Consider the following 27,721-nt stretch of genomic DNA (forward strand, 5'->3'; position numbering starts at 1 on the left):
CAGCTCCCAATATGCTTTTCAGTCTGAATGCAAAGATAATCTTTAAATAAGCTCTCAATAGCTCAGTACCTCAGAGAGGGTCTATGCCTTTGAATGCCAGCCTGAAAAAAGTGAGGCTTGAAATGTAACCCTGGAGATATGGGAATCATACTGTACACTGCTTTGAGATACTCAAAATGAATGCACAATATTAACATTTTATTGATAAATAAAACAATCTGGACTAGCATGTTGAGTGCAGAATTGTGTATTGCAACACAGTTCCTCTTTATCACCTTAACAGAATCATAGAACAAGATACATAGAACAAATTTTACTATTTTACTATTCCACCCATTATTTCACTCACCATTCCCTTTCCTATGCGGTGAGTGATGCAGCCATAGTCTTGCATACTGCAGCAGGCAGAGGAAGGGGAAAAAGGGAAAAACAATGCTGGACAGCTACAGAAGAACAGTAATGTTGGTTTCTTAGATTTTAAGATAATGTTGGTGTCACCAGGCTCACTGTAAACACTTAACATACTTCTGGATGTCTCTGGAATATGTTCTTGTGTTGTTACTGCCCAAAGCACCAGAAACATACATGGTTTTTTTTAAAAGAGAGAGAGAATTGGATCTGGTTTTTCTGTTTGGTGTGCCCAGTGGCAAGACACAAAACTTTATTCTTTAGTTGGATATGAGAAGAAAATAGTATGAAATACCCTTCCTAAACATTTGACTCATTTTTTACCAAAAGAATTGCTTTGAAATGTTTTTCATTGTTGACTGACAGAAGATAGGCCCACCATGCAAGTTTCAGGAAATAGCTGTTATATGATTGGGAAGCTTGGAACAAAAGATACACTGTTGTCCGATGCCAAGCCCTTAAGAATAATGGTTGAAAGCAGAACTCTTAATATGGCTTAATAGCACAAATATGTTGAAACACCAGCATAATAAAAACAGTGCAAGTGGGATTTGAAAAGCAAATGGGAAAATGTTAACATGAGAATGCATCTGGATGGATGGGTGGGAGTTTAAAAGTGTCCTCATGTTCTCCTGGCAAACGCAGCTGTGATTCTGGTTCTTATTAGGACAATTTGAAAGTCAACAAACTGCTGACCTTAATTAAGAAGCTTTTCATAAACTCTCATCCAATTCCTATAGGCGTTCTTTGCTAAATAATCTGAAGATCTTGTTTTGAATTTGAATGGAAAAATCTGTGTCTCAAAATGCTCAGTATGTCTGGAGCTAAATGGTGTGTTTCCATCCGCTTTTATCCTATGATGGTCAGTAAGAAGTACCCTGAAAGTTCTGTGCTACAAGTACACACAAAATGTTTTAAAATGGATGCATGAGATTCATCTTTTTAATAACTATCTGTGACATCGCTTTAAAATGATGGGATCTGCTTTTCAGCAGGCAGAAGAAATCTTGAAGCTGTGCTTATAAGGAGTTTTGTATGTGGAGGCCTTCTTTAAGAGGGATGAGGAAATCTAGCCAGGGACAGATGTAATGGAAAAGTTACATACAGGGAGCGTACTACTCTTCTGCTACTCCAGCTCCACTGGCTGCCGATTAGCTACAGAGCACAATTCAAAGTGCTGGCTTTAGCCTATAAAGCTCTAAACGGTTCCAGCCCAGCTTACCTGTCCGAATGTGTCTCCCGCTATGACCCACATTGAAATTTAAGATCCTCAGGTGAGCCCTGCTGGCGATCCTGCCAGCCTCACAGGTGCGGCTGGCGGAAACGAGAGACAGGGCTTTTTCCAGTAGTGGCTCCCCACTTATGGAACGCCCTCCCAAGTAAAGCCAGGCAGGCTCCCTCTGTCCTATCTTTCCGCAGAAAAGTTAAGACAATAACAGCAGCATCAATTACTACTACTATGTGCTTTAGAACTCAATGACAGACCCAGTTTTTTAGACTTGAAACGCGCCTATTGTAGATTTATATGTGTATTTTTATGAATGTCTAATGTATTTAATTTTAATTGATTGAAATGTACTGTATTATTTTTATATATGTGTTTTTATTGTAAGCCGCCCTGAGTTCCCTATTGGGTGAGAAGGGTGGGATACAAATACTGAAATAAACAAACAAACAAATAAATATATGTTCAGGCCAAAAGACAGTCAAAATCATAGTCAGATCCAGTAGAGAGCAAGTCATCGAATGTGCCAAGGATTAAAAGCACAGTTTATTATTCTGGTGTACTCATAGTTTTATTTTGCACTTGTCCAAACAACATTTTGAATCACAATATGGAACATAGTAAGAGCCAGTATACTGTAGTGCAGTGGCTCTCAACCGGTGGGTCCCTAGATGTTTTGGCCTTCAACTCCCAGAAATCTTAACACAATGGTTCTCAGCCTGGGGTCCTCAGATATTTTTGGCCTTTAACTCCTAGAAATCCTAACAGCTGGTAAACTGACTGGGATTTCTGGGAGTTGTAGGCCAAAAACATCTGGGGATCCCAGATTGAGAACCACAGTCGTAACAGCTGGTAAACTGGCTGGAATTTTTGGGAGTTGTAGGCCAAAATAAAATAAAATAAAATAAAAGCACATCCGGGTATATCTGTTGCCAAGTACTTACCTTTGGCTGGCTACATGTGTTGTATATAAACCAAATCTGTACAATAGCACTCCATGTCTGTAGTCAGGAACAATGGTGACTAAGGCACAAAGGTATCTGGAGAGTCACAGGCTCCTCACCTTTTGTGAGAAGTAAGTACAAATTATCTTCCTTTCTCCTATGTTATTCTACTAGCAATAAAGGACCTCATCAGACAGAGGTCCATAAGCCGGGAGACAGTGGGGGAAACAATTGGGCAGCCCCCCACATCACCCCTTTACCATCCCATGGTGTTTTCCATCTTCCCCTGGCTTTGTCCTGTGCTGTCCTTGGCTTAGTTAATGAGAACACAGGTAGTCACCTATGTTCTCAGGGCAGCCTCTCAACATGCTACTGAGATATAGCCAGGATGGAGCGGGAACACAGCCCCGCTGGAAGTAGCCCTGCGTTATGTGATAGGCTCCATTCTGGTTGCATCCTAGAATGGGGAAAAAGCCTTGTCTGATGAGGTCCAAAGTGTCCTTACATTGCTTGCAATATAACTTAAATTCAAGACATTATTTGTCTCTGTCTATTCATCTGTGTTTACCAATATCTGCTGATTGAACAAAAACCCAACTCAACAGAGGCTGGATGGCCATCTGTCTGGGGTGCTTTGAATATGATTTTCCTGCTTCTTGGCAGGGGGTTGGACTGGATGGCCCACAAGGTCTCTTCCAACTCTATGATTCTATATACAGTTCCAGCCTTGCAAATTTGCAATTATGACTACTGTATACTTTTCTACTGAGATGTTTAAATTAGGCATGACTTCCCATGTAAAGCAGAGCCTCTCCTTATAAATTCTAATGTATTAATTCGCTGGAATAATGTGCAGCAAGTTTGCCTACTCTGTGATCCATTTGAAATATGAGATCTGGAGAAACCATCAGTGGTGCTGTTGGGTGTTTTCAAGTTCTTTCTGACCCATGCCAAACCTAAGGCAGGATTTTCTTGTCAAGATTTGTTCAGAGGCAAGGTGGCGTTTGGCTTCATCTGAGGCTGAGAATTAGAATGCATAAGGTCATGCAGTGGGTTTCTGTGTCTGAGCAGAGCTTTGAACCCAGACCATTAAGTCATGCAGGGACATCACATAAGTGCAGGGGCAGGCAAACAGAAAGCAGGCCTCAAGAAGAAAACCTTGTGTGAAGATGTCCCAGGAAGGGGGTAGAATTAAGAGTGACATATTGTACAATTTATAATCTCTGCAAAACACAAAAAACAAAAATGCTTCCTCAGCTTGAAGAAGCCGGCATATGTAAGTAAAACTCCACAGGTCCGTTGTGCCACCTGACAACCACTGAGTTGTCGAATCCGTAAAAACTAGACCGGGATAAATAACCCAACCCATCCAGACTCAAAACATTGCCATTTCTACATTGAAAGTAATAACATATTATAAAAAAATTAGACAATTCAAGGATGCCATGGATGCCACAGAAAAACAGACTGGTTAAAGGTTGGGAAAGGAGTACGGCAGGGCTGTATAGTTTCACCCTACCTGTTCAACTTGTATGCAGAACACATCATACAATGTGCGGGGCTTGATGAATCCAAGGCTGGAGTTAAAATTGATGGAAGAAACATTAACGGCCTTAGATATGCAGATGATACCACTCTGATGGCTGAAAGTGAGGAGGAGCTGAGGACCCTTATCACCAAGTGAAAAAAGAAAGTGCAAAAGCTGGGTTGCAGTTAAACATCAAGAAAACCAAGATTATGGCAACCCGACTGATTGATAACTGGCAAACAGAGGGAGAAAATGTGGAGGCAGTGACAGACTTTATATTTCTAGGCGCAAAGATCACTGCAGATGCAGACTGCAGTCAGAAGACGTTTACTTCTTGGGAGAAGAGCAATGGCCAACCTCGATAAAATAGTGAAGAGCAGAGACATCACACTGGCAACGAAGGTCCGCATAGTTAAAGCAATGGTATTCCCCATAGCAACCTATGGATGCTAGAGCTGGACCATAAGGAAGGCTGAGGGAAGGGAGATAGATGTTTTTGAATTGTGGTGTTGGAGGAAAATTCTGAGAGTGCCATGGATCGCAAGAAGATCCAACCAGTCCATACTCCAGGAAATAATGCCCAGCTGCTCACTGGAGGGAAGGATATTAGAGGCAAAAATGAAGTACTTTGGCCACATAATGAGAAGACAGGAAAACTCGGAAAAGATTGTGATGCTGGGGAAAACTGAAAAAAAAAAAGGAAGAGAGGCCAACCAAGGGCAAGATGGATGGATGGATGGCATCCTTGAAGTGACTGGCTTGATCTTGAAGGAAATGGGGGAGGCAACGGCGGACAGAAAGCTCTGGCATGGGCTGGCCCATGAGGTCACAAAGAGTCGGAGTGACTGAACAAATAAACAACATGGATGCTCATTGAATCTTTATAGTTAATTTGGGGGGGGGGGTTAGGGTAGAGATTTCAGGTCTGTGGCAGGTGGCAGGTGGCTGGGACATTTCCCTGTTGTTCAGCCAGTTGACAGGTTATTTGCAGATCATCATCTTGTGCCAGATGGTCTCTCTGTTGCTTCAGGGGAAAAGAAGTAGGGAAGCTTGTCTGTGGTGGGGCCAAGGAACCGATGACATAGCAAATATATATAGTTGACAAATGTGCCCTATGATTACTAGGGAACCACAAAATGCTTGTTACTCCACTTTCTATCCTGACATGGGCAGGACTGAAGTGCCACAGTAGTGTTGTTTGGGAGTGGGCTGAATCAAACCAAGTATTGGAAAGTAAACCGGTTATGAAAAGGAAGCTTTAACAGGCCATAACAGTAGTGGTGCCAAAGTTCAAAAGGTTGTATTTTCTTTCTAATTTACATGGGAGAGGTGGGTCTAAGGCCTGAGGTTGTTTTGAGGGGTAGGCAGCAGCTGGTTGATGATAGTCAGGTTTTACTTTGAAAGTACGTATTTTAAGACTATTTTATTTTACAAGTCACATTTACAGCACTGCTTCTGCTTGTACTTTTCAGGCTGAAAACTAGTATTAATGCCGAAAAGCTGTGGGATTGTTCATAAACACTAGTGGTCAGGAATGTGTACCATCTGTGCACTAAGTTGGACAACATGAATTGAATAAATGCATAACAGTACTAGAGTTGTTTGTGCCTATTTAGTACTTCCACTTTAGGCCAGCAATTGTAACATTTAGCAGCTGAATTCAAATTATGTCTGCAGCAATCTTTCCCCACATTTTCTGGAGATTAGCAGCTTTCTCCAGAAGGCTGTTGAAGCACATTGTAATTTAAGAGTCACTTTTTCTTGAATAATTTCAAGTAATACCTAAATAATTTCTGTTACTCATGCCTTATAATTGAAGGTGGAAATACTTGTCTTCATGCTTCTCGGTGTGTATGCATCATGCGTTTTTGTCATTAAGAAATGTTCTTCTATAAGCATTTGAAACAAGTGTCTACAGCAGCAGTAGGCTATTGTGGAAGGGGCAAGGGCAATTTTTGACTCCAGGCGCCCTTGGTGGGCCAAGTCGGCATGCCGAGTGTGACTGGAAGTTAGATTAAATAATTTCTAGTTTTGTTGCCAGGCTAATTTTCATTTGTTTTTTGACACCATCACTATTATTATTTTGTTTTGGGGAAATCGGGGAGACTGCTGTTTTCACATTAGTTTTTTTTTGTATAGGTTGGGCCAATATCACTTAGTGTTAGGAATCTTCAAGGAAGTTGTAAGGACTACAGTTGGGAGCCCAAACAGCAACATGTAGCTAATGGACTATATTTTCCATCATTGCTATAGAACCAGATTAAGCTAGCCTGACTGCAGCTACCATGTCTTAAGTGTAAGCTTGAAAACTTGCCTAGCTATCATTGAACATAGTGTGGCAGGTAAATCGAAATAGTCTGGTCTTGAAACCATGACTCCTGCTGTAGCACCCTTCAATAAATACCAAACATTTCTCCTTGCTTCACAATGCTTCTTCACGCCCTTGTAAAGGTGGCATGCCAGACAGACATGTTGAATGACTACCACCTGTAGCTTATTTTGTTTACAAGTTTTTGCCAGCTGTTTGAATCATGTCTGACTGACCTCTGCCTTTTGTCTTTCATATATAGACATCGGTACCTGATAATACTTGGCCTTGGAAGATGTGTTGTATTTAATGCAGTTTTTTTTAGCCATTATCCTTTTTGCAAAGTACAATCCTCAAGTTATAAACAAGATAAGTTCTGTAGGTTTGATCTTAAGCTGAATGTGTATGTAAGTCAGAACAGGTACATTTTAAAATGTAACTCCAGCTATATATATATGTATATGTATGGAGTTACATTTTAAAATGTACCTGTTCTGACTTACATACAAATTCATATATGAGCTTTGGATAGCATAGGGAAGAGTTAACACCTTTGTGGTGTTTGTGTTGCTGTCTGTGCCCCTGTTAAAAAGATATCACCTCAGTTTCTGTCCCTGTGATAATTGGATTTTTGTGTTCACTGTAATTGTCACCCATATTATACTTCTAAAGCTTTCTTTCCATTAAATCAACACCTTGTATTTATTTTGCTGTTTTGGTATCATTTTTGGCATTTGCGGTTACCAGTGTTTTTGCAGCTGTTAGAGTCATGATTGCATTGTATTTTAACATATCCCCTACCCTGTTAATAGATATCTCTTATCCCTTGCCCTAGTTAATAGATATCTCTTTCCACACAAATGTAACACTGAAAGGGAAATATCAGTAGGAGATGCATCATTAGTAGTTTTTCATAAGCCCTACTGACTTTTTCATAAATCAGAGACACTCAGCTTGTGTGCTCCTGTAGCCACTTAGAAATGCCAACAAATCTGTCAGCATTACCCAGGTGTGTTAATGTCAGATTTGGTGCAGATTTTGTTTTAAATCCTCTTGTTACTAGACATTTTGTAGATGTTAGTACAGAGGTTGTCAGAGTTCTGTTATACATATTAATAAATATGTTTCTGAAGGTCTCTTTCTTTTACTGTTAATGTTCATTTGGTAATATTCCAATACTGCAAATATGCTTCTGAAAGGTGACCTAATTAACAATGAAATTTTGGATGTGGAAGTTGGTAATATTGGGTGGGCCATTCATACACAAATAGATGCTAGTTTATGTTTATGTTTCTCCTTACATACTTTAGTAAAAAGGTACAGATATTTAAGGCACTGGAAATGTCTTCTCTGTTCTTAAAAAGACTAATCAGCAGAGGGCAGTGTTTGGCATTATCTTCTTAGCCCACTTGTTGTGATTTTAAAAGAATAAAAAAACTCCTTAAGGTGAGCCAGGTAAGTGGTTGTCAGGTGACATGCAACACTTTATAAGTCTAAATTTTTAGTTGACAAATCAGCACCCCCCTCCAAATTCTGGACCGACTTATCTATGGGTCAGTGTGAGTACTGGGCATTAACTTTTGTGAAAAAAAAGGAACTATTCCCTTCTCTGAGTAGAATGGCAAAAGGCAAGTGCTTAGTCCAGTGGTTCTCAGCCTGTGCCCCCCCCCCCCTGGTGTTTTGGCCTACAACTCGCAGAAATCCCAGCCAGTTTACCAGCTGTTAGGATTTCTGGGAGTTGAGGGCCAATACATCTAGGGACCCACAGGTTGAGAACCACTGGCTTAGTCCATCCCAGAAGAATCCAAAATAATCATAGAAGAAGTACCAATCCCCTTTCTCTCTGTCATCATGCCGCTTTTGGGCCTTTTTAATGCCTGGGCAGAGAAATGGTGGTGAACAGAGGAGACCACCCCCTGAGGTGGCATTGGTGCTTTCCCCTCTTCATGGAATGACTCCTGACTTATTCATGGGCTATACCAAAAGTCATAATTGGCCTCAAACCTGTCCTCAGTTTACAGATGAGGTTGACATGAGTGCATATGGTATTCTTCAGTCTTGAGATATTTTTTTTATTTTAAGATAAGATTTAAAAGGGAAGGGTTAAGCTAGTGGTGAAAGCTCATAACTGTCATTTTTCAATTGAATCATGTGCCTCAAACATTTGGCGGAAGCTTAGCAGATCAAGCCCACATGAAGCCTGCCATGTGTAGCTGGTGTCTGCTCTTTGATGGTGCAAAAAGTGTAGGAGTATAAAATAACAATAATAATTATATAATCAAAGCAAGCGTATCCCTACTGTGGGTTTATTTATCTCAATCTCTCAAAGGGTCTTCTTCCTGTGTTGGAACCACAAACTCCAAGTGCAAATGATAAATAACATTGAAAAATAGGGATGTTGGATCTAGAAAAATGAGCAAATATTTAAAGGAAAAGCTATGTTGGGGTTGAACCAAGTAGAGATATCTGGCCTTCAAAGACAACAAAGATGCTCAGTCTATTCACTCATGTGAAAGATACTGGAAGTTCTCTCATCCAAGGACATATTTTTCAAGTGTTGGAGGGAAAGTGGGTGACTGCATTATTTGTTAGTGACTTTCTGGGTGTTTTCCCAAAGCTCCTGGAATTCTTCCATATATAGCCTGCAGTGTTGGGCTAGTGCCCTGGTGAGACCTCTTAGGATATATTGTCAGGGATACCTATATGTGATACTAGAAAATGCTGGAACATTATTTTCTGTAACATAACTTCAGAAGCTAGAGAGTGGAGCAAAATGATGACCTCTGCAGAAGAAGGCAGTTGGCTCATTGTGAGGATCTATGAGTGAGATGTTCTTGTATGGGAGTGGATAAATGATACAAGCAGTAGAGTTGAATGGAGTGGGGGAAAAGACCAGAGAGGGGTTGGAGTTCATGGGAAAGGAATACAGTCAGCCCTCCATATCCATGGAATCTGCATCCACAGGCTCATTTGTCAGTAGCTTGTAAATATCCCCAAAAGATAGAAGCATCTGAAACTAGGTTTTAAGTCTCCTGCTTTATTCACTGAATTTTACAGAGACTTCAAAGATTGCTGTGTCTCCCACTCCAAGTTCTTCCATCTTTTTCCTTACCCTCAAAATGTGTTAAGGAGAAAAAGATGGAACAGGCGCACAGTGATTTCTAACTGCTGGTGTGAGGAGCTCTCCATCTGGAAATGCTCTTGACTGGGAAAAATTACACGGAGAAAAAGGGGAGGCCTTATTCCTTGTCTCTGGTTGTTTATCCTGGGATTTGCAGCCTTTCCCTGGAGGTCCTGATAAGAACATTATGCTGTAGAGCCTAGACTACCAGACCTGTAATGCATTGGTTAATTTTAATCAAATACAGTTCTATGTGACCCTAATGAAATGTAATGTGTCGTTCAGTTGAGCTGGAAATTTGATATAAGCTTCCTGATAGGACTGGTATTGTTTGGTCACTTAGGTGCAAATGGTAAATACAGTGAGACTTTCCTTTGTGTAAGCATGTGTTTCACTTACACCGAACAGTAAATTCAATTAAAATACTATTTTAGTAACATTAACATTTTAAACAATGAGAATACTTAAAATATGTAGTTCATATCAAAAATGCACATTAACACTATGGAGTCAGCACAGTATAGTGGTTTGAGCATTGGACTCTGGAGACCACGGTTTGGATTTCTGTTCAGCTATAATGGTCATGGACTGACCCTGGGCAAGTCACACACTCTTAGCTTCAGGAAACCCTATTGGAAACAACTTGAAGGTACAAAACAATATTAAAATAGCACAATCATTTACAAATCACTCCACCCTGGGCAGTCAAGGATGAAGGCCTGATTAAACAAGAACATTTTTGCTTACCACTAAAAAAAACTACAGAGAAGGGGCAAAACGAGACTCCCCCAGGAGCCTAGCAGTGGCCATTGAGAAGGCTTTTCCAAAGCAGCTCAAATTTAGGGTTGTTGAAATCAGTTTGCAATGTGGAAAACAGAATACATTTGAAATATATGTTGACAATTTTGAATCTTGTAACTTTTTCAGGTACTATGTTTCAAAGTAGACCTCAAATAATATTGTGGTTTCTTTTTAGATTTCAAAAATCTCCCCACATACATATTTAGACCCCCCTCCCACTAAACTTCTGCACATTACAGGGAGCCTTCATTATCACTTTGCTCCATTCTAGCAACTGAAGGTTCTTCTTTTGCAGAATGGGCTACAGTTCTGCTTTGACTCCGTTCTTTAAAAATAACTGTAATCTAAATAGATTTTCTCCCCTATATTCTGGTTTTCACATAAGCCCCATCTACACTAACTACTTAATGCAGTTTCAAACTGGTATTGAAGAAGGTGGTTTCACTGTGCAAATGATTTCATCAGAAATCCTGGAACCGGATGATGATTACACAAACTGTAGAGTACTGATGCACTTTAAGGACATACTTTCATGGCCTTTTGTGGGAGTTTGTTGTCTGGTCACCACTGTTTGAAGGTAGCTTTGAACTGCATTAAATGGGCCAGAGTCTATTTTTCATCTGCTAAGCATATCAAAGATATAGAATGCTTGATAACATGAAAACATCAGATCCTGTCTGATCTGGAAAGCTAAGAAGAATCAGCATTTGTATAGTATTTTGCTAGGACCCTGTCAGCAAAATACTATATTTCAGAGGAAGGAACTGGCAAAATCATTTCTGAGTACAGAAAGTCCCCAAGTTATGAACAAGATAGGTTTTGTAGGTTTGTTCTTAAGCTGAATTTGTATGTAAGCCAGAACAGGTACATTTTTAAATGTAACTCTAGCCAGCTGTGTGTGTGTGTGCATGTGTATACACATACATACACATATACAAACAAGCTTTAAATAGAATAGGGAAGGGTTCACACCCTTGTGGTGTTTGTTTTGCTGTCTGTGCCCCTATTCAGAGGATTTTACCTCACTTTCTGTCCCTGTGATCAGTGGATTTTGAAAAAATGGCTTGTTATGGGTACAAGAATTAGTGCCAAAGTTTCACCATGATAACGCTTTCAGGAGTGAATTTCCCCTTTGAAGGCTAGATTTCTATCACTGGTGTTTCACCTCTGTTCTTAACTAAGAGTAATTTGTAAGTCAGATGTTTGTAACTCGGGGACTGCCTGTATTTCTTACCTAGGGAAACCCTGAAGTTCATGGGATCACCATTGGAAGGCAGGTGAAGAATGTGCACATTTAATGCTTAATATTCATGTATGGTAGGTCCAGCCATGAAAAATGAGTGGGTGGCATAGTTCTAATCGATTTAGTGGTTGAACTCTATTTGGAACTAACTATTGGATTTCGTCTGATAGCTCTAGTAGTGGTATTGTGGGCCATAATCTGGTGATATTATTCAAAAACCAATTGTCTTGTTTGGCATACCAATTTTAATCAACTAACTAAATGTCAGATGGCATGAATATATTTATTTTGATCTAGAATATTCTGTAAATTCAGTACAGATGTGCTATTTCAGATAGTTGTTCTTAAGTTGTTGCTTAAATAATTGAAATGCCTGACAGGTTTGTGTATTAAATACAAATTTGCTTTTTTCTTTTACAGAGACTTAGATAGAAATAACATCACGAGGATTACAAAAACGGACTTCATTGGGCTGAAGAACCTTCGTGTTCTGTGAGTATGAAAAAGTTATTACCTATAGTATTATCTTTGGGTTTTGTATGCAGAAGTCACTGTGGCCAATATACTTCCTTTTATCTGAAACTGGAATTCTTTTGCTTTATTTTGCAACACTACCATTCCAGAAGTTCTTCACTACAACTTTCACAATTTCTGACAGTTGGCCATACAATATAGAGCTGTAGATCAGAACATCTGGAGATCATCTTGTTCATGTTGTATTTCCACCTATTTATTACAGATAAACCTTTCATCAATGCATTATAGTCATACACTATTGGTTGTTTTCTCACTTGTATCTTTTCACATAAAAAGCAGCTCTAATGAATTTGTAAGGAAATATAAAAGAGATTTCCTATTATGGCAAGGAGCAATAAGAGCTAGGAAAGGACAACCTTGTTTATTGACTTATTAATGGGATGCTATGAGAAATGTATCTACACATTAGATGTTAGGTAGGCTAATGAATGCTGAGCACCAAAACACACAAATAATCTAAAACACTGCGTTCATATATGAGTTTCATTAAGCTTGGTGCACTATTGGTTCTAATTCTCAGGCTGGTACAGTTAGAATTTCAATGTTAGCAGAATTCACCCATATCTGTACATCATTCAAAGACCATTATGTCAGAAAATAACATATATCCCCTTGGGGGAGAAGAGCGGTATATAAATAAAACAAATAAACTAAATAATATACGCAGAAATGAGTCATTATAAAACAAAGGCTTTAAAAAGATAACGAGCCGATACCAGCTTACATATAGTGTCTTTCAACCAAGATGGCATATATTTTCAGTTGTAAATTGCCAAATGATCTTTGCCTGAATTGTTAATTACTAATATTGTTAATTACTAATATTGTGAGCTGTCTCACACTTGTATTTGTTCAGTTTATGCTTTGTCTATAAATGTTGTTAAATACATATTGTCCCTATTCCTCTTTTTTTTTCAATCTTTGAAGAAAGCCAATTTGGGTGTGTATGTGTGTGAAACTCACCAAGATATAATCATTTTTTTAAAAAACTACCTAAGACTCTGACACCCTTTTTAAATTTATTGGGTGTTTCTAGCAGTATGTTCTGCATTGCTCCATCCAGCCTAGAACTAGAACACATTTAAAAAGCATTTTATTTTGTTTGCTGTTACATTGTTTCTTGCAGTTTGTTCTACATAGCTTCATATTGCCTGGAACATGGACACTTTTTGTTAGTTGTTAAAAACTGAAGCAGTTGTTATTTGTTCCAGTGCTGAAAAAATAACATATGTTATATTGTCTGTTACTTTTCTGATATTTTCCCCAGCTAGAAGCAAACACTTAGGGTTAGTAACAGCATGATATAAAACTTGAAAACTTCATGTCAAATTTCTTCTAAAATTGCATTAAATTAGCTTTTGAGAGTAATTAGCTAGTATTCATTACACTACCTTCACTCTTATACTGTTCATTGTTATGTTACCTGTAACTAGGTACTTCCAAACTTCAGTGTAGTCTAGTATTTCACAACACTAGCAGAGGATAAATGATAATCCAGAACAGATGTGTTCAGTAGGACTTAATTCTAGTCCCAGTGCAACCCATTATCTTATTTTATTAGAGGTATAAATAGCCCATTGTTGGTTATATGGGCACTTCCAGATGCAGCTTTTGTGTTGCAGTCACACTGCTTCAAGCATGATATTTTATGAACCCAGACACTTGTAACCCTGTCATTTTCCCATTGTATCTTCCATTTTCTTTCTTTCTTCTCTTAAGAAAGAAAAGATGGAATAGCTTTAGAGGACCATGTGATTCATAGTGCTAGGATGCCTTCATCTGGAAGCATCCTGTATCACATATTAGCGAAGGCCTCAGAAGCCTTTTCCTCCCCAGATGTTTTTGAGCTGCTGCTCTTGTTGTCCCCTAGCACAGTTCTGGCTGGTCAAAACGGAAGTGAACTGGAAGCAAAGAATATGGTGGCATGGGGCGGGTGGGTAGAGATTTTCTAATTCTCCATTAATGTGTCAGATGAAAAAGGAGGCAAACAAAATAAACTTTAGAAGAAGGTAGGATTTTACATAGGCAATGTGAACAGCATACCTGATTCTTCTTCTTCTAACACAAGTGTATATTTTTATAGGCATTTGGAAGAGAATCTCATAAGTGTGATAGAACGTGGAGCATTTCAAGATCTGAAGCAACTTGAACGACTGTAAGTATTTTTTTCTTGCAAAATCTCAGTAAAGAAGAGGCAAAACTGTCTTAAATGTGATGTGTTATGGAATAAAGTGGTGCTTGCAGTGACATGTCACAGTTATGTCAACAAAAACACTGATGGTGCTCTGGCAAAATGTAATTTAGCTGGATTTAGTCCCCTCCCCGATTACTTTCTCCTCTCTGTGTCTGTTTAGATTGAAAGCCTGAGCTGTCAGCTCGATAGTTTGTCAGCTGCTCTCTGAGCTTTTTGAAGATCAAGGTACACATGCAATACATAAATAAACAAATAAATGAACAATTTTTACACTAAAAGTGATACACATTCAGGTGTCTAAAAATGAGTAGAACAGTCGGGCCTTTTTATGTTGTACCCCTTCAAAAGCATGGTTATCTTGCATAGATTTCTGTTGTTTCTTTATGTAGCACCGTGAATACTTATGATATTTTCAGAGAGGACAGTTTTTGCTCCAAAAAGCTCACAGTCTAAAAGTCTCACACAGGCGAAACAATAGATGAAGAGAAGAGTGGGACTGAACATGGACACAATGTTTTGTTGCACATCCTCAGGCATAGCAGAGCATGGAAGTGGAGATTGTGAAAACCCTTAAAGAAAAGAGTTGCTTTTGAGGAAGGATTTGAGTGAGGAAGGAGGTGCCATCATGCTGGTGTCCTGAGAGGCAGTTCAAAGCAGATGAGGTAGAAAGTGCGAGTGGGGAGTGACTTATGAAGACCTTTGAACACTGAAGAATGATGAAATTGAAGGAGCAAAGGTCATGGGCAGGAATGAATTAAGCTAAAAGAACAAGGAGATGGTAGTGGGGTGTGGAAAGACCACAAAGGTCTTTGAAGGCAAGGTTGATTTGGAAGTCAGCAGGCAGACATGAAGGGGATATATTATTAGGATTTCGATAGAGATGAATTATATTAGCAGGAAGGTGCTGCAAATCTTTAGTGGGCATGAGATATCAGACAGGATAATACAGCAGTGGTTCAAGTAAGAGTTATGCAATGTTTTTACCAAGAAGACAATGAATGTATTATTTATTTATTTACCATACTTATATCCTGCCTTTCTCAACCCCAGAGGGGACTCAAGGCAGTATTTTTCCAATTTTTTATAAAAGGATACAACTGAACTATAACTGAATGTGTGTAGTTAAGTAACCCGTGAACTAGGTCTGCTGATGTCATAGAATCATAGTGTTGGAAGACACCATAAGGGAAATTCAATCCAAAGTTCTGTCATACAAGAGTACTCAAAGCACTCCTGGTGGATGGCTATCCAATTTTATTATTATTATTTTAAAAAACAACAACAGAGCAGCAGACACCATCATTCTCCACGGCAGCATATTCCACTGTTCAACTGCTCTTGGCATCAGGCAGATCTTCCTAATGTTTAGGTGAGATCTATTTTCCTGCAGTTTTAATCACTTGCTCTGTGTTCCAGTGTCTGAAGCAACACAAAGAAGCAGGCTCCATATTCAATGTAGCATATTTTCAACTGTTTAAACTTGACTTTCATGTCACCTGTTAACCTCGCCTTCTTCAGGCTAAACATATTGAACTTCCTAAGCACATAGGACATGTTTTCTAGATTTTTGACCATTTTGGATTCTGATCCCGTCCTCTGGAATATTAATTATCCCTCCTAATTTGGTGTCATCAACAAATTTGATAAACATGCCCTCCATTCCATCTCCAAAGTCATTGATAAATAGGTTGAAACACATTGGGTGCAGGGGAGAGTCCTGTAGTACCCCTATTCTTTCTTTCCAAGAGAAAGAAGAGCCATTGGTGCACACCCTTTGGGATAGGTCAACCATTACCAGTGTATCCAACAGTAGCATTGTCTGGTGGCCATTTTATTAGTTCATTTGCAAAGTATTATGGAGGACTTTATGGAAGACCTTACTGAAAGTCTAGAATACATGTATGACTTCGTTTGCCTTCCCTTTTCTGCCGGTAACTCCATGAGAACACTTCTTTGTGATCTTGTAGAAATATTTACAACAGCCCAAGGTGCCCACTAGAGCACATTTATACAGCTATCAAACCATCAATATTGTTTTTTCTCCATCAATAATTTATTTATTTACAGTATTTATATTCCGCCCTTCTCACCCCGAAGGGGACTCAGGGCGGATCACATTATAACACACATAGGGCAAACATTCAATGCCCATAAACACATCAAACAGAGACTGAGAGACACACGCAGAGGCAAGTTAACCTTCTTCTGAGGGATGTTCGATTCTGGCCACAGGGGGGAGCAGCTGCTTCATCATCCACACTGACGGCACTTCCTCATTCCAGGTCGTAAATTAGTTAATCTTGCCTCCCCACTTTATAAGTGGTACCTTATCTCCTACTTGATAGATGCAACTATCTTTCGGGTTGCTAGGTCAGCAACGAGCAGGGGCTATTTTTAATTTTTAATTGACGGGTGCTCACCCCGCCACGGGCTGGCCTCGAACTCATGACCTCATGGTCAGAGTGATTTAAGGCAGCTGCTCAACAGCTGAGCCACAGCCCGGCCCCCATATACATCCATATGTATATAGGCAGACATATCCCTTCTATTGTTATTCTCTGAGCTGAGTCTTGATTAACTTTTAGTGCTCATTTGCCATGATTTCAAATTAACATTTCAGATGAATGTCAAAATGTGGTCTAGACTCAGCCTAACATATGGTGAATAATACTAGTTGGCTTAGCCCTGGTTCTGTGGGTTGACAAAATCTGTAGCCATAGGTTCAAATGATTGCATAAATGAACTGCTAGGAAGTAAATCTCAGTCACTGGAAGCATTCCCATGTCATGAAAAGTGTGACACAATACATCATAGGCTGAATAGTAATACCATTAAATATCACAGCTTGCATAGTTCATTAGAATACCTTTTGAACTCAGTTTTATTTGTATAATTTCCTTCTTCATCCTGTTAAAATGTTTAATTGTACTTGTATTTTGATATGTTATATTAGATGAAAAAATAATACTGTCACGCTATTTTAATAAAGTAACTGTTATGACCGTCGGACTTTCTTTGGCCAAATAGTCATTAATATTGTAATAAAATATCATTGGAAATAATACTTGTTTCATTTGTGGTTATCCAAAAGGCGTGAAACCTTAATGCCAAATGAATGTTGTTTTAATGGCATTTTACTAACCGACACATCAAAGTGGAGCTAAAATATGGACATATTTCTTTGAAATTTATTGCTTGCTATGGTTCCTGCATGTAAATTTTCAGTATATGAAAAAAACCTTAAGGTTGTGCTTTGGCCAAAAACACACTTGTTGACAACTTTCAAGTGACTTTGCTTTGAAGAATTACGCTTCCTAAAAATTGTAACTTAGATTAAGCATTTGAATGCACATACCTTCTCAAACCATAATGCAGTGATTGAGTTAATAGACCGAAAAATCCTTGTGTAGCTGAGTTATTAAGTGCAAATAAAATGTGGCCTTGGAAAGGATTGTGCCATAGGAAAACTGCTGTTCAGCCAATGGTGGTGCAGGCTGCTCTAAAATGAATGGTGTCACTATTGTGGAGGCAAGTGAACTGCATATAATCCCATTAATAGTAGTATGAATACTTATAATTTCTATTAACTTCAGGAGAAAGCTGTGTTCATGTCTTTGTATTTTGGGGAAATGCAAATATTTTTGCACATTACTCAGTATGGAGTGAGGTATGAGGAGTGCCGGCACTGCTATTTGTATGAGGTGGACTATTTTATCTTTCTAAAGAAGAGTACTGCTCATAGAGCAACACAGGACTCTGCTGCTTCCTTTCATGTCATCCTCTCGTGTCTTCTAGTGTTAGGCACATGTCAGAGGAAGGAATGGGCTTCTTCAATAACACAGCTCTCAACTTAGAAGCCACAAGGAGTTACACATGTATTTTTTTTTACATTTCCCTTAGCATCCACGAACCTTCCCAGAATCCCGCCCAGAATGCTATATCTTATTTAAGAAAGAAAGCATTTCAAACTTCAACAAAGGAAACAGAGAAACAGAAAGACGTGGGAAAGGCTAGTTTGGGACAAGAAAAGTACTTTGTGTGTTTTTTGTATATTCCTATGTGTATATATTCTAATTTTTCTTTTATAAAAGTGACCCCAAGTCTCACAGAAAATCAAAACAACAATTTTTAGAAAACCTAAAACATATTAAAAACAGATGACTTAACTAACTACATCTGTGGCACTAATGTTAATGTGAATTTATTTATTTTTTTTTGCTGCGACCACCAACAAGCAGTATAAAGAACTACAGTCAGCACTCACATTAACTAGGGCTAGAGACACAGGACCTATCTGAATGTGAAAATATGCAAAAACTGCTATTTTTAAAATCTGAGAGAACACCCCTCTAGGATTTTCCAGGTCCTTCAGCACTATACCACTAGAAGCCGACCAATTGCAGTTGAGGGCCTAGAGATTCCTGGAGAACCTTTTAATCAAATCTATGAATAACCAAATCTACAAAAGCCTGCAAATCTGCTGTACATTTTTTAATAATATTGTAAGCAGCGGCATTCTGCAGTGTCATTTGCTTCCATGCAGTTTGTGATGCATAGATTTAGGTGGCTTAACTATTGTCCTAGGATCCTTTTTTTAATAATTGGAAAGTAGTTTCTCTGTTTGGCCACCCAAATGCTCTATGATAATACATGCCAGTTCTTTGATTGAAGAAGATCTAGTGATTGAGGAAGATTCTATGCTTAGGGGTTTTTTTTTTTACTAGCGGTGAGAAAATAGCTAGCTGTTGCCAAAGGTGAAATCACTGTGGTCAATATGGACAATTTATCTTACAGATGTATTACAGGGAGAAAAGATGGGAGATTAGTTTGGGTTGCATCAAAGTGTGTTTTCCTTGTCAAAAGGAATGCTGTGAAATTATTCAAAAATAGTTTCCTACTTAGTCACTAACAAAACTAGTTGATGAATTGTGGTAAATAAATGTTTTTTCAGCTGCTTCACATTAATCTCCACTTAGCCATTTTGTGTTGGTACTTCAGAATGATCACTCTTCTAAGGGTTTAATGTTTTTCTGGTGGATAGTATTGACCAAGGGTATTTTCACTGGATTAAAACTGCCTGGATAATATCCAGTGAACTATACCCTCTATATGGGAGTGCATTTGGAGGTGTTTTAGAGCAGAGCTTTCCAAATATTTCATTTTGGTGGTTATATACCTTTTAGACATGTATTATTTTGTGACACAGTAGTTCAGTTTGACTAGCAAACTGAAGGTGAAACCAACCCCTTAAAGAGATATAGACACATTTGTAAATTGTAATAATGAAATGTATGGGGAAAAACATATGAAAACCTTTCATTTTTATATATTTCTAATTTGTTGCTTATTTCATATAGACTTAGAGGTTTCTTGTTATATTCACACCTACAAACTGCAGCTGACACTCTTAACGTGTAATGACACACATTTTGGAAAGCTCTGTTTAAAGGAAGAAATATGAAAAGACTCCTGTGTAGGCATAACATTTCCCGGGAAGGGTCTGGGAATGAGACTTTGGTACCCTCTACTCTTAGATTACTTATGTTTGTATGTGCATGCTTGTATTTGAAAAATAAATCCTAAATATAATAGTTGTCGACAAAGTGCTGATGTCCAGAAAACCATCCAAAGAAAAGATGTGTAGCCCAGTGGCAGAGAACATGCTGTATATTTAGATAGCCTCATGCTTAGAATCTCTCTATCTACAGGCAAAGCTAGGAAAACCTTGTCTGAAACTGTCAAGAATAGTTGACATGAATGTATAGAAGCCTGACATGGTGGGAGGAACTTCAAAACATAAGTACACTTTTCACTCCGTGGTTCAGTAATGATTGAGAAGCAGGGCCATTTCATCAGAACTGCTGGAACACTTTGTGCTTTGTTCCTCTGTCCCCCCACCCTCCTTTGCTTTGTGTGTTGTTGTTTTTTAAGACTAGAACAAGACTATCTTCCAAAGTCATTTCTAGATAATGCAGAAAACAATGAGAAATTGGGGTTGTGGAGGCATAAAAAGAAGTTCCTTCTCGGATAATTTGTTAACTGAGATATGCATGTATTCTGTGATTAATAGAACAATAAAGTTTTGATTTATCAGATTTTTTTCAAGATGCAAATAGACAGTTAAGTTTCAGCCTATGTGCTTCTTAAGAACTAGTATTTGATGCCACCTGGGCAGTGCAGTAGTGCCTGAACTGAACCAGCATGTGCTATCCTACTTGTATTTAATGTAATATATGTACTCCTGTGTATAGGAAGGAAATACATCACATATAGGCTATGGAGGAAGAAAAGAAAGAAAACTAAAATAGATATCATCTGCTTCCTTTTGAATGTTATGAAGCAATTGGTATTGAGTCTTCCCCAACTAGTGGCAGCTGCAGACTTTCGGAAACTGGGTTGTTAATGCGAACAAGGAGATATTTTGGGGTGACTTACCATACAGCTTGCACTTTGGAAACAGTAGAACAATTTTCTCTGTTTTGGAGCTCTTCCTGCTTGCCGTGCTCTGTGATTTTTGAATTGGAACAGACTCTTTGAGCACTCATGCCAATTCAGCAGTATTGGACTACTAGTATGATTGACAGAACCGTAACACTAAGCTCTATTCATTATACACCATGTCTGTCTTCAGTAAGCAATAACTGCACTCTGTAGCATGGAACCTTTTTGATCTCTCATTACTGATGAGAGTAGACTTTCCTCCTTGTTAAACACTTAAAAAATTGGCGCCTCTTCTGCAGAGGAAACCATTAGCTGCTCTGTCAACAGGTCTTCACAGGAGGAAGCCAAACTCAGGCAAAGGCCAGCTAGGAAGACCACAAGACACATATTCTCAGGAATTATTATGGTCTGCATGGGTGCATCTGTACAGATCTGAAAAACATAAAAGCTTATTTTAACTAATAGAATAATAAGCCATCCTGATTTCATCAAAAACATTTGCATAGTAGGTCACTGACCCATAAGAACCCATGGAAAAACAAATATGGGTCATGTTTAAATAGACCAAAGACTTTAAAATCACAATCCCTATGCTTCTGAGGCAAGTATTATAGTACTGAATGAAGAGAGTGCTTTGGGAAACTGCAGAGAAGTTATAGCGCTAAGACAATAGATTCACTCTGTTCCCCATAATGTTTCTTCCTAAATCCTTTACAGTAGCCCAATTGTATTCCATCAGCTAGGGCATAGGCAAGGGATTTTCACTGGGCAGGCAAAGAGGAACAGATATGTATGTATAATATTTTTATACGAGTTATGTATCCCTTATCTAAGATGCTTGTTACCAGACAACATTTGGATTTTAATGTTTTTCAGATTTTGGAATATCTATCTGTAATCTGTATTCTATAATATTTGCCTTGGGTTTTCATATATGTAAATAATAAGATATCTTTGTGATGGGACCAAAATCTAAAAATGAAATCCATTTAGGCTTCATATACACTGTCTATACATAGCCTGAATGTAGATAATTTTTAAAACAATGTCATGAATGAAAGAAAGTTTGTATATACTGAACCATCAGCAAAGCTGTCACTTTCTCAGCCATCCATATAAACAATTTTGGAGTACTGTATTTTTGATTGTGGAATTCTGGATAATGGATGCTCATGCTGTGTAGGAAAATGACTTGATGAATTGAATTTTAGTGGGCAAAAGAAGACTTTATGATTAACATTTGGTGTGATGGTGACATGAGCGAATAAGGATAGTGAATGAGAAGATGAGCATTTAGAAGTGTAAATGAGAACTTTGGTCATAGACAAGTGAAACTTGAAACTCTGATAAAATGAGAGAAATTGAGAATTAGATGGGGACTGAAATGCATGATTGTTGCCAAAATTAGACCCTCAGTTATAGAGCCTCACATATTACATCTAAGTATAATTTCAGAGTAATTTGACTGTAGAATGAAGAGCACTCTGCAAGCCATGAAACAACAACTGTGGCAGTACTGTGGCAAATCCAGTTTTCATGCAGACAAGTGAAAGAAATAAGGGCAATGAGATTGTAACTGCTTTCCAACTGATGTGGAAGAAATTCCAGCAAGAACAGATGAAGGGAAGTGGAGGAGACAATGAACAGGACTACAGTTTGCAGAGAGTGTGTGTATGTAAGAGTGCAATAATGTTGGAAACAGGTGTTTCAGGCACTGTCAGCAGTTTCTGGAACCACAAAACAGCCATCTGGACAAAAGTGTTGCATCCAAGCTGTCCTTATCTACTTGAAGAAAAATGGAATTTCATGGTGCTCCAGACAATGTGGATTCTGTTCCAGTCTTATGACTGAGAGTTGGGCAATTAAGCTGAGTACAACATTCACTCATATACAGGTTGAGTCTCCCTTGTCTGAAAAGCTTGGGACCAAAGGTTTTTTGGATTTCAAATTATTTTATTTTTAGAATACGTAAAATTTGATGGGGAAAGGAAAGAGGGGAAGATTCCAGGTCATGTGGCTTGACTTATGTATGCAAAGCCTTGTAAGACAACATGATTTGTAATAGAGAGGTATTTTTATTCTATCCGCCATGCTGCGTGGTGGCTTCGAGTGTCTACTCAGACTTGACATCACTCAAAGTCCCACAGCAGAACTTGAAGTGAGATCATGAAGGAAGTGTTGCAGGACTGCAAGACTATGTGCGAGATTGTGCTAGTTTATGTGGTCTATCCCCAGAGTGTGATGAGCAAGTTTAATGTGGGCTCTACTGCCTAAAGTCCCCTGCCCTCTTATGAAAATGTAGCACATAGTCCATTGGAAAGGAGTATAGCAGGGCTGTATACTCTCACCCTACCTATTCAACTTGTATGCAGAAAACATCATGCGATTTGCGGGGCTTGAGGAATCCAAAATTGGTGGAAGAAACATTAGCAACCTTAGATATGCAGATGATACCACTCTGATGGCTGAAAGTGAGGAGGAGCTGAGTAGCCTTATCACCAAGTGAAAGAAGAAAGTGCAAAAGCCAGGCTGCAGTTAAACATCAAGAAAACCAAGATCATGGCAACCAGACCGATGGATAACTGGCAAACAGAGGGAGAAGACCTGGAGCCAGTGACAGACTTTATATTTCTAGGCGCGAAGATCACTGCAGATGCAGACTGCAGCTAAGAAATCAGAAGACGTCTACTTCTTGGGAGAAGAACAATGGCCAACCTCGATAAAATAGTGAAAAGCAGAGACATCACACTGGCAACGAAGGTCCGCATAGTTAAAGCAATGGTATTCCCCATAGTAACCTATGGTTGCGAGAGTTGGACCATAAGGAAGGTTGAGCAAAGGAAGATAGACGCTTTTGAACTGTGGTGCTGGAGTGCCTTGGACCGCAAGAAGATCCAACCAGTCCATACTACAGGAAATAATGCCCGGCTGCTCACTGGAGGATATTAGAGGCAAAGATGAAGTATTTTGGCCACATAATGAGAAGATAGGAAAGCTTGGAAAAGATCATGATGCTGGGAAAAATGGAAGGAAAAAAGGAAGAGAGGCCGACCAAGGACAAGATAGATGGATGGTATCCTTGAAGTGACTGACTTGACCTTGAAGGAACTGGGGGCAGGGAGCTCTGGCATGGGCTGGTCCATGAGGTCACGAAGAGTCGGAGATGACTGTGTGAATGAAGAAGAAGAAGAAGAAGAAGAAGAAGAAGAAGAAGAAGAAGAAGAACAACAACAACAACAACAACAACAACAACAACAATTACTGATGTTGCCTTTTGAGTTTGGCTGTTTAAATGCATTTTGTGCTTCTCGGGAAAAGTAAAAGTGTGGGTGGGTGGGTGGGAGGGAATGTGTTTTTGTGTTTTACCACTATAGGAATGTCAGAATTACCTTGTTGACCATTTTCAGCTAAAGAATCTTGCTTCAGTCACACAAATCCTGAAATACGTATATCCTGACATTTTGCCAAGTTTGATGCTGAGAGATTGTGGAAATCTCTGGGCAACGCCATGTCTCCCTGTGTGTAAGATTGACTGCTGCATAGTTAGTGGTCCCACAATATGGAGAATTGATTTGTTTAAGCTCACAATGTTATGAATACGACTTATGCATATAGCAAGCCCCAGTTTTTAGCACATTATTAACCAAATGAATGTGATTTTCTCACCTTAGTGCAATGGTGGGGAGGAGAGTGGTTTGCTAGCCTCCACAAGGGAGGAGACAACATTAATGTGTCCTGGCACCATGGGACAGGACAATAGGGAGTGGGGATGAGGCTTACATTTTCTTGAAACCTGATCAATTTTAAATTAGTGCATGTGAAGCCCTAGACTGCATAATCCTCTTTAAATATTTAGAAAGCCACATTTCCAGCTCTGAAAGAGTACCTGAGCTTCTGTGTTTTCTGTTTTGAACTGATTTTGGTACTGTTCTATTATCTGGGCAGAGGCCACCAGGGGACACTAGAGAGAGAAGGATAGTCAATTTTACAGGAGACGGGGAGTTGAAGGAGGAAAACCATTTTCCCCGTTTTCACTGGTTATTCTTCCTCCCCCCTTCCCATTACATAAACACGTTGTTTCCACGACAGGGACATGGGTAGGGTGAATAACAGGAAAACAGTGGGAAATGGTTTAACTCCTTCAGCCCACCCCCACTCCCGTAAAATGGACTATCATTCTCTCTCTAGCGCCCTCTGGTGGTGTCTGCCTGGATAATGGAACAGTACCCTGATCTTTTAAACATTAGTGAACATGTCTTGCCCCAGATTAGTTCTTTCTTAGTTGTGTGTGACCTGATTTTTTTTCAAAACAGAACACAATGTCAATAAAATATATGGAAGATACAAATGAATTAGTGGGTATATCAAATGGGCTGGTAAATTTACTATTGGTTTAACTGAACAGTTACAGATACAAATTAGAATCATAGAATCATAGAATAACAGAATTGGAAGAGAACTCATGGGCCATCCAGTCCGACCCCCTGCTAAGAAGCAGGAAATTGCATTCAAAGCACCCCCGACAGATGGCCATCCAGCCTCTGCTTAAAAGCCCCCAAAGAAGGAGCCTCCACCACAGTCCGGGGCAGAGAGTTCCACTGCCGAACAGCTCTCACAGTCAGGAAGTTCTTCCTGATGTTCAGGTAGAATCTCCTTTCCTGTAGTTTGAAGCCATTGTTCCGTGCCCTAGTCTGCAGGGCAGCAGAAAACAAGCTTGCTCCCTCTTCCCTATGACTTCCCTTCACATATTTATACATGGCTATCATGTCTCCTCTCAGCCTTCTCTTCTGCAGGCTAAACATTCCCAGCTCTTTAAGCCGCTCCTCATAGGGCTTGTTCTCCAGACCCTTAATCATTTTAGTCACCCTCCGCTGGACACATTCCAGCTTGTCAAGATCTCCCTTCAGTTGCGGTGCCCAGAATTGGACACAGTATTCCAGGTGTGGTCTGGCCAAGGCAGAATAGAGGGGGAGCATGACTTCCCTGGATCTAGACGCTATACCCCTATTGATGCAAGCCAAAATCCCATTGGCTTTTTTAGTTGCTGCATCACATTGTTGGCCTCTTCTCATGTAATCGTGAAAAGTATTTTCCTTGATCCCTCTTAAACATCATTTTAAATGGAAAGAAAGGAATCTAAATAAAGGTGAGGACAAGCAGTGCAAGTTCATTTTAAAAGTGGATTGTATTTTAGAGGAAACCAAAGCTGGGAATCACAAATGCGACAGAAGACATTTGCAACTATAATTTATTTTGCAAAATGATGAAAGCAATCATATTCTGCACAAAACACTTTGATGCATTTTGTTACAGTTTTCTGACACGCAATGGCAACAGAAATATGTCTTTTTTCCCCCTTAGGAAGTGAAGAGCATTTGTGTTGAATGTGTTATTTATTTAGTGGTGCATTGCCACATGTGATGTTCAGCATATAGAAGAGAATAAACATGAATTGTTTAAAACTTCAAATATGAAAAGTTGATGACAGCATGATGTAAAGCCTCATTAAATATTCTTCTATTTTTTTTTGGTTACGATCCAATATATTGTTGGAGAGAATGCAATCCTTACAATTTCATAGAAGTACTTGATGCGAACAATCTATCAAATTACCATTCCTGAACAAATTAAAACTCACTATGCACAGCCTTAGCCTTTTAAATTATCAGTTTAGCAAGTAAATAAATAAAAGCAATACTTGCTTTAAAAAACTGTAACCCAATTATGGATTCAGAGAGTCCAATACATTGTGGTGAAAATACTACAGGAATAGTGAAGATATTTCCTGAGTAAACAGGTTTTTAAAATGTCAGATAAGGATTATTTTCTTCCACAGCTTGATGCAGTTGTGCAGTCAAAATGAAAGTGATTTCTGTTTGGTAAATTCCAGACATTGGAGGCATTGTCTACCCTTCTTCTTCCCACCTTGAGGGAGAACAAGAATGAAGCCCTCTGCTACTATCTCTGATAAGAGATAACAGTAGGAATTCCTTTCTGTGCTGCTTTTCATCCCAACTGGAAGATTGGGCAGTGTGTGTTGGGCATCCTGCTGTTATCTACGACTATTGTTCAGAGATAATGGGGATGAGAGTGGCATGTCCAGTGTCTGGAAAGGTGCATTTTAGGGAAGAGTATCTGGCTTAGACATTTCATGACCCAGATAAGGTACATTGGTCAGAAGTTTCCTTCTGTCCTGTGGTAAGGGAAATGGGAGATGTCTGCTTTTCATTAGCATAATTGACCAGGATCAATATTGTGTCTAGTCCAGCATTTAGCTGCCCACTGCATATCAGTGGAGCCACCTCCTTCCTGCTCACATGGATGAGGTCCTGCGGCATGATTTGCCACCCTTTGTGGCGAATCGGCAGGGCAGCAGGGCAATCCGGGCACCTTGCCTCACCCACAGCTGATGCTTCAGGATTAGCTCACAGGGGAAGTGTCACCGTACAGCTTGATCCCATGGTTTTCTATGGAACACAGGAAGCCTCCCTTGTTCTGAGGGAAACCTCCTGCTATGCTGTCAGGATGCTTCTTCCACAGAGCCTCACCGGAAGTCGCCATACGTTGCGTGATGGTGTCTGGTGGGTTGTGAGGAAGAAATGTCCTACAAGTGTTCTAAGTTGCTTAATTCATCTTTTATGATGAGGTAGTATGTTCCATGAAATACCTTGTTATAATGTGGCAGCTGGAGTAACAATTGTGCGTGTGTTTCTCTTCAAAATTTACATCAGGGCAGGGTGTATTTCTTGTCATTGCTGTTCTTTGTGAGATATATTTTTTCTGAATTATTTTGGAAAATAGTTTACAAGTTGCCCATAAGAATTGTCTAACTAGAGCACTATAATACAACAGATTTAGCATGTCAGTGTCCACATTTTCCTTTTGTCTCAGTAACTGGGCTCCAGAAGTTATTCCGTGTAACAACTGCCAACTATACTAAATGACTCAAAGTGGGGGGGAGAGGGGAACCT

At 39.3% G+C, this 27,721-nt stretch overlaps 1 protein-coding gene across 1 annotated transcript in view; it reads left to right on the plus strand.

The window, feature by feature from the left end:
- Window positions 1-27,721, plus strand: part of slit3 (slit guidance ligand 3) — a 558,157-nt gene that overhangs the window by 18,066 nt on the left and 512,370 nt on the right. Inside the window, exons 2-3 of the mRNA XM_062970473.1 lie at window positions 11,999-12,070; window positions 14,199-14,270. Of these exons, the coding sequence (XP_062826543.1) occupies window positions 11,999-12,070; window positions 14,199-14,270 (144 nt within the window). The remainder of the gene's footprint in view (window positions 1-11,998; window positions 12,071-14,198; window positions 14,271-27,721) is intronic.

Source organism: Anolis carolinensis, chromosome 2, assembly GCF_035594765.1.
Source record: "Anolis carolinensis isolate JA03-04 chromosome 2, rAnoCar3.1.pri, whole genome shotgun sequence".
Classification (NCBI taxonomy): Eukaryota; Metazoa; Chordata; class Lepidosauria; order Squamata; family Dactyloidae; genus Anolis; species Anolis carolinensis.